The sequence below is a fragment of the Phoenix dactylifera genome, chromosome 1, assembly GCF_009389715.1.
Source record: "Phoenix dactylifera cultivar Barhee BC4 chromosome 1, palm_55x_up_171113_PBpolish2nd_filt_p, whole genome shotgun sequence".
NCBI lineage: Eukaryota > Viridiplantae > Streptophyta > Magnoliopsida > Arecales > Arecaceae > Phoenix > Phoenix dactylifera.
Window position 1 is genome coordinate 35,536,057 of NC_052392.1, and position 7,842 is coordinate 35,543,898.

Below are 7,842 nucleotides of genomic sequence, written 5' to 3' on the forward strand. Positions count from 1 at the left end.
TTGGCTGTGCATGTATATACAATTGCAAAGCTTATTCCAAAATGAGTATGTTAGGGACTAAGGTTGTAGTGTATTTGGATTATGTATCTATATTCCATGTTTGTAGTTAAAATGAAATATTGTATCAATGTCAAGTTACTAAACATATGTTTTAGAACCATAGTCCTTGATACTCGAGGTAAATTATATATTTGGAGTTTGCTGTTAAAAATAAATCAATCATGAATTAGATGGGCTATTTGTTGCTAGAAAAGGAGAAACATGGAATCATCAGTATAGTAAGCAAATTATATAATAACTAGTTAAGAGTGGTCATGTGTGTATTTGTGCTTTATGTGTTTGGTGACAGGAAGGGAAAGAGATGCAGAGCACGCAGCGTAGTAGCCAAATTATGAACATGAATAATTAAGGGTTGTTCATGTGTAAACTCATAAAATAGACTCAAAGGATTCATAAGAATCAAGAAAATGAGGAGTCTTGAGCATATGAAAGGACAGGTGTCACTGTGAGTCAGAGCAACAAAGTTTTTGCAATGCTGATATCTAAGTGACCAACATTGGCATTACATGAATCTATTTAAACCGTGATTGGCAGTCTCGAAGGCAGTCATGGACTATATAGGTGATTGATAAAACAGAAGCACATGCCACAACAAGCTGAGTACAATCAAGACTAGGAACTATGAGCTACAATTTGGTGGTCTAGAGATTTCTAGAATGATGTTTCCATCAACTATGCATGATCCTAAATTAATAGGCTAACAATTGCAGTTTGGTCATTGGATGAGCTAGCCAGCAAGGTTGCTTGTAATAAAATAAGTTTGCTAAGAAAGTTAAGTGGGGATATGGTAAGTGGCATGAAGTGGCGTGACAACAAGACAAACAGCTATGTTCCATATTTCTAGGTGGATGATTGGAGATGACCACCAGCAGATACTTTACCACAATGTAGATTGCTAGTGGCCCTTAAGGTATGAAAAGTTGAAATGAGACAAGATATGAATATGCACAATGGAACAAAGAACCTAGCTGAGCCTTAATGTAACCTTCTCAAGGCTGTGTAATTCAGGACTACAGATGACTATGATGTGAGATAGATATACAAGCAACAAATGTGGTTGCTCTTAAGCTACATGGATACTAGGCAATGACTTCTGTGCATGGTGTTGATCAAATTGTTTGGGGCACAGTACAGAGCGGAAGGCAAAGTGAACTAGTTGGATGATTTCTGCATTTTTGTAAAAAGTTCCATTGGTTGACTTTGGGTCAACTAAGACTCTCTAATTAGGTTCGGGCTAGATACTTTGCCTTTCCAGATTTGGGAAAGAGTTCTTCAGAGAGAAGGGCTTGTTGGACCTGACGGATCTGGAGGGATTTTGCCAAACAGGCCCTTGAACTAGACGGTAAGGAATGGAGACTATTAGGAGGTGAGGATAGGCCAAGTTTCTACCTGAGAATTAAAAGTTTTCCAGTATTACTTGTTAATTAAGGAGTAACTAAGTGTAATTCCCTCTGCTTTACAGGATTAAATTTATAGTAACTTGAAATAATATGAAATAAAGAGATTAAAAGAAATTAAGAATGTCGGTTATGATTATGGAATTCTGAAATCAAACATAGTTTATGATTGTTTTGTGCTGCATTTAAGAATACTAGATGAAGTTGCAAGCAATATAATACTCTGTAGTAAATCAAAAGAAATAATGTCAATTTAGTCCTAATCTTTCATCAAATGCTAATATAATTGGTTTGACTAGCTTCAATCTTTTGAATGAAAGGATTCTCTACTTCGACCTCTGCTGCTTAGATATCCATTCATATATACTGCATGTATCTATTCACCATACTCAAGCATGCTGGAATCTCATCAGCTTACATGTGTTGATGATTTTGAAACTGCTATTGGCAAGCACCTAGAACAATATATTACTTTGCATGGCTCCTAAAATCATATGACAAAATTATTTACAGAATATTATAATGGTGATTTACATTGAACTGCTTGTTGGTGTTGTAGCTGTGGCTGGCGAGCACTTATCGCACAAAACTGCAGGAATCCTTTCAACAATATTTGACATTGGAGGGGTATTCGGTGGCATTTCAGCAGGATTCATTTCGGATAGTCTTGGTGTTCGTGCTCTGACTTCAGTTCTATTCCTTATGTTCTCAATCCCATCACTTATTCTTTATCGAATATATGGAAGCGTATCAATGCACCTCAACATCGGACTAATGTTTCTATCTGGCTACTTTGTAAATGGCCCATATTCGCTTATTACCACAGCTGTTGCAGCTGATTTGGGTACTCAGGACACAATTAAAGGCAATTCACGAGCATTAGCTACTGTAACAGCCATTATTGATGGTACAGGTTCTGTTGGGGCAGCTTTGGGACCTTTACTTACAGGGTACATTTCAACTCGGGGATGGAACAGTGTTTTCTTGATGTTAATTTTTTCAACTTCTCTGGCAATTATGTTTTTGATACACATTGCAAAAGCTGAGGTTATTAGCAAGATGAGTGAGAGAACATAGATTAGGATAACAAAATGGATTTGGTATCATGAAAACAGAATGAATTGATATGTTGGTATCTGCTTTTTTTCTTGTTAATTTTTTTCCATTGTATGGAATGTATATGAAGTATACTTGGTTTACTTTTTGAGATTCCAAAGTACATTTCTACCATAATGACATGTTATTGGAGTTGAGTGCAGCATCAGATTTGAGGAACTGACGATTATGCTACCTGACACATCCTTCATGGTGTGCTTGCATATCAGGTTGTAGAACTTCTCGATGAACCTGAATCCCCTTGCAGAATGTTTGGACTGAATGTTCAGTGATGACTGGCAATCATCTGAATTACATTTCAGGCTATTCAGTCTTGCGTCGTTGCTCGGATCCTCACAGCAATTCCAGAGAGGATGTCAGGATGGAGGTATGTATTTAGTTCATTTGAGACTTCTCTGGTTATGACCATGGAATTCCTTACATCTCAAATTGATATTTGTTTTCCAAGGGACATTTTGTTGACATACCGTCAAATATTTTTTCCATTTCTAATTGTCAACATGTACTCATCAATTTGACTTCTGCTCCACTTAAAATTGGGATCATCATTTATTAATAATTTCTGCACTTAAATCTTTTTTTACCTTGAAAAATGAGTATCGGCTTGAGATTTATTAGTAATTTCCGCACTTTAACTCTTGTGTATAAGATTTTCTTGTTTTTTAGCTGGTTTTGGTGCAGGGAATAGGTGTTGCTTGCATCAGGCCTGTTGATCACCTCTGGTTACAGGCTGTCTTCTCGTAATTCTGAGGTAGGACTCAGCTACATTCTTATGGGTCACATTACAAAATCTTTTTCTGTTTATATTGACAATTGAACTAGAAGCTCACGTCCAACAATGGTAAGCCAAAGAAAGTCCTCAGTTCATGTTGAAGGTAAACATTTTGTTTGTCAGGTGCTGTATCAGGTTACCATGTTATAAATGATTTTTAATGCATAAACCTTTCCAAGATGATCTTTCTTCGTAAATTCTCAGGTAAGTGGTTTATTTCTTGCTTAAATTTGAGGATCTTTGAGCTGGAGAAGGGTTGAGTTGTAAAAATGCAAGACTGTGTTTAGATACCTACTACCATTCCAGGAAATTATCATTTTTGCTGTTGTTTCATTTTCAAATATTGGAACATCATCCTTGTAAAATCAAAATAATTGCATAGCTTCATGCATTTCTATGTCAGAAGCATTTGCTTGTCCTTCCTGTGTGTTATCCTTAGCTCTCAATTGCTGTACGATAATGGGCATAAAGCCGTCTCAGTTTTCATTTGCCTCTCGTGCCTTTAGTATTACCCTCTATCGCCGCTAATTTCACAATTTACCTGGCTTGATACGATGGATAAGCTGATGCTCTGCCTTTTGGTGGTATATGTCGTGGATTCAATTTGAGTAATTCAATTCACCTTTTCTGCCAGACGTATCAATACATGATATGTATCTACTTGTAGGGAATTAAAAAAAATGATTTTGTGGACTCAAAAAGGATAATTTGATGGGATATTTACTCAAACTAATATTATACTATCTGGACTTAATTCTACTGTATTGATATCAGGTTTTGGATATAATTTTCTGAAGAAATTCAGAGATGCATGTCTAATATCTAAGATTGATTTCAGGCTGTTACAGTCAATATTGGGCCAAAGTTACTTACGGAAAGCTTAATGGTCCCTATTTGCTTTCTCTATGAAGTGCGATTTAGAGAAGATGCATCAGGATTCAGGAAATCTTTTTTCTCCAAACACTTCTATAAGGGACCTCGTCCACTTAGTAATTTTTATTCGTTCCAATTTTTTTGGCAAATCTGACTTCCTATTTTCAATTCCAATTTTCCTATCTACAGCCAGATTGGAGTTATTTTTAGGTTGAGGAGGTATGCACTTGTTTAACCTAGTGGAGCTCAGAGTCAGTCAAGGCTTTCTTTTGAATGGATGCAAAATATTTTTATATGTATAGTTGCACATTAGATGCACATTACTTTTATGAAATCAGCCCACCCTCATGAGATGAGTTCATACATGACCCATTAAAATGTACCTTAGTGCTAGGGGGACAATAATGGACGAAACCATTGTGGAGGCATGGGACCAGGGAAAGCAAACTATATTTGCAGTAGGGGGCCCTTTCAGACGTGGTGAGCAACCCGGACCTCTTAAAATTTTAGTTCTTTGGGTGGAGTCATGGAGAAGGAGAAAGCCTTGTGGTGGCATTGGCATCAGCACGGCCCAAGTCTTGGTCTTCCTCCAGAAGACTTGAATTATTGAGCCGGTCAGCATCCGGCACCAAACACGCCGGGCATAAAGGAGCCTTGGCATCAGCAAGGCCTGAAAGAATTGCAGAGACACAATATGCTACAATATGCTTTGGCCTTTGACTGGAATGACACAATTGCCTCCTACCATCATAAGTAGCTGACGAAGCCTTCTCTCTCCCCTTTTCATGGAACCCTGATGGTTGATTCAAATTCTTGAATATAAAACTAGCGAGCAATATTATGATGAAAGAAGTTACACTAGCGACCTAAAATTATTCCCATTGGCAATCAGTATGTGACATAGTAGAGACCATCACTGAGAGAAGTAGCCTGCTCTTTTGCCACAAATAAGTGATAGATAGTCATCTATCACTTATTTTATATATATATAAAAAAATTAATGATTGCTCAAGTAGAGATAATGGCCTCAAACTTGTTAAGACAACGAATGAGTCTGCTTTCCCGAATAGGAAATTGGCCTAATTCTCAACCGGTATCCCATTAAGTAGGTCGAGCACTAAGCAATATTCTGCGAAAGATTGTTTTGTTATATTCCAATGGTTCCGCAAGGAATGATGTCATAGCTCCTGCAGAAGTGATAACAATCAAAGTTGTAGGTGGGTATTCAAATAAAGGGGAGCACCTTGCTATCATGAAAAAGCCAGCTGTGACCATAGTTGTTGCATGAATCGAAGCAGATATTGAAGTAGAAGCCTCTATTGCATCGCGTGACCATCTCCTCAAGACAAAGTTAGTGTTCGTTGTGTTGGAACGAGCCGGTCGAGAGATGGGAAGTGGGAAATCGCATTACTATGGGGTGGAAAGTTGTTTGCCCTAGCTATGGGAGTATTAATCTAAAGAAGCGAACATCAGTTTTAGGGACGGGCTAGCCCGAGTCCCTGTGTTGGTAAAAAAAATGTTAGCAATTGCTTTGGTAAATAACGCAAATATCCCTTTGGCACAAATAATTTTCATGATAAGTGGCTTGAGTAGCTAGAAAGAATGGCCTATGTTGGCCTTGAACAATATGAAATTGCTAAATATGGTCCTGCTGTGGAGTTCTTATATAATTAGATCTTTCATTAGTTTTAGTCGTAGATCATGTCCTGCCTTCTAGTTCTTATATAATTAAATCGAGATACCCATTTTCTGTAAGAACAGAAGGCATCATATAATCCAGTTGTCGGCAAATCAACCAATAGGTTTGCTTGAAGAGTAGACTTATTTGAGTTGAAAAAGAAGATGCAAAGGGAAGTATTATTGCCCACCAGCAGAAATTATTGATGGCACAAAGAGACAGGTGTATTGAAGGGTGGGATTTGTTCATTTATTTTTTCTTTTTCTTTCGGCACAGGGGGAATTACTAGCACGGAATTATTTGGAATCTAGGTGTTATTAAAACAAGAATTAAATTGTTAAAATTTCTCCCTAAGCTAGTAATAAGTTAGTACCCAACTGCTAAATCTGAAACAATGAGTTGACTTCAATTGGTGCAGTCTCTTGGCCCCAGAAAAGGAAAGGAATAATAGTAACAAAAAAATATTTCCATGGATGAAGACAACTAATGTCCACTGTGCCATCAGATATCTCATGCGCCACATCTAACCATCATCAATTCATCACAAGGAGCTATTCTATGTAAACAAGAGCTATAACTGAAGACAAGCAGTATAAGAATTCATTTCGGCCATCCACGCTTGTCCAATTGGAAATGTTAAAGTATTGCCTGTTGCATCAGAACCCAAATCATTGGAGAAAGCACCGGACGACATGGTCCATTTTATCCTCTCACGAATCCTTTCCCCACTGCCATCAAAACCTTTTTAATCTTTGGGTCCACCCTGGTAGAAGTTGGCGTGCTCGCTCTGCCATCCACCAACTGCTGTCACTGACTCATCATTGAAGGTGACCGCTAATGATATGCAGGAACACTACAGCATATACTGTTCCCAAGAAGCTATGTTTTTTTTTTTTTTTTTTTTGGGTATAACAACAGCCCATACATGACGGATGTAAGTGCAGGTCATAAAGTTAAAAAAGATAAGTATATAAAGAAGACAGAATCGGTTGTTCCAAATCAAAACTTTCATAATACTGAGCTGTAAAAGATACTATTCAGTTCGCTGCACTATTAGTCTTTCTATAGTTATGAGGGATCCGATAGAAGACACACTTAGCTAAAAGAGTGTGGATGTCATGAATCAACTGTATCCCATCAGGCCCATGATCCGGCTTTTGGATTCACTCGATCACCGTGGCTGAGTCCTTCTTAAGAACGATGCGGTCCGCGCCCTGTACTCATTTCACATAGAAAACTCTCTCCCATTCGGCTCTGGCCTCGACACTGACCATCGTCTAATTGAAGATCCGTTGACCCCCAACCGCCACCAATGGTTAAGAAATGAAATGTTTATGGTTAAGAAATGAAGTGTTTATCGCCACAACTAACTTGGATTGTGTGTGATGCACATGAGAGGAAAATGGATGAACATGTCTATGAAGCTTATCACGGACAGAAAAAATAATAGAAGATAAGGGATCTTATGAGCATCCCATTCAAGTGAGAATCAAAAATACAGTAGTATTACCTCATGGATGGCACTGGTTGCTTCTTTTATTCATTATGATAATTAAAACAACTCATGCATCAGTGGCTGACAAAGAAATAAAGGACTAAAAAGGGAGGGCTCAAACAAAAAAAGGCTTCATGGAGGAAGGTTCATGAACACAATGACTGAGACCTTTTCTCATTATAATGATTGCAAGTATGATTTTGGATGGGGTGCATAAAATTGGTTATTTCTCCTTAGCAGTCTAGATTGGTAGCTACTAATGTCAGTTTTGATAAAGGTGAACATGAGAAGCATATAGCTGATGGCTAGCCTTCTTCTGGAAATCAGTGTTGGGAAATTTGGCCTCAGTGATGACTTTGATTAAGAATGTAAAGTGGCAAGAAAAGAACTGCTTTATATGAATAGAAATAAAGATGGTTCACGTGTGACTATTTATTTATTGTGAAATCTA

General features: G+C 37.7%; 1 protein-coding gene across 3 annotated transcripts; it reads left to right on the forward strand.

Moving 5' to 3' along the window:
* The first annotated feature begins 831 nt into the window (after nt 1–831).
* On the forward strand, nt 832–3,763 carry LOC120112895 (putative glycerol-3-phosphate transporter 5). 3 transcript variants are annotated; one of them, XR_005514541.1, is made up of 3 exons: nt 832–2,782; nt 2,876–3,324; nt 3,469–3,763. XR_005514541.1 is itself a non-coding variant. In XM_039132955.1 (2 exons), exons 1-2 carry the CDS (start codon nt 1,980–1,982, stop codon nt 2,787–2,789), a joined length of 435 nt encoding a protein of 144 aa, XP_038988883.1. In that variant the 5' UTR covers nt 839–1,979; the 3' UTR covers nt 2,790–3,763. The 3 variants fall into 3 exon arrangements, 1 of the variants encoding a protein (XP_038988883.1); XR_005514540.1 differs by having other exon boundaries at nt 2,876–3,763; XM_039132955.1 differs by having other exon boundaries at nt 839–2,407; nt 2,783–3,763.
* Nucleotides 3,764–7,842: the final 4,079 nt, after the last annotated feature.

Coding starts and splice junctions, on each gene's coding strand:
- LOC120112895 (XM_039132955.1), top strand. CDS start 1,980: ATGGTGATTTACATTGAACTGCTTGTTGGTGTTGTAGCTGTGGCTGGC.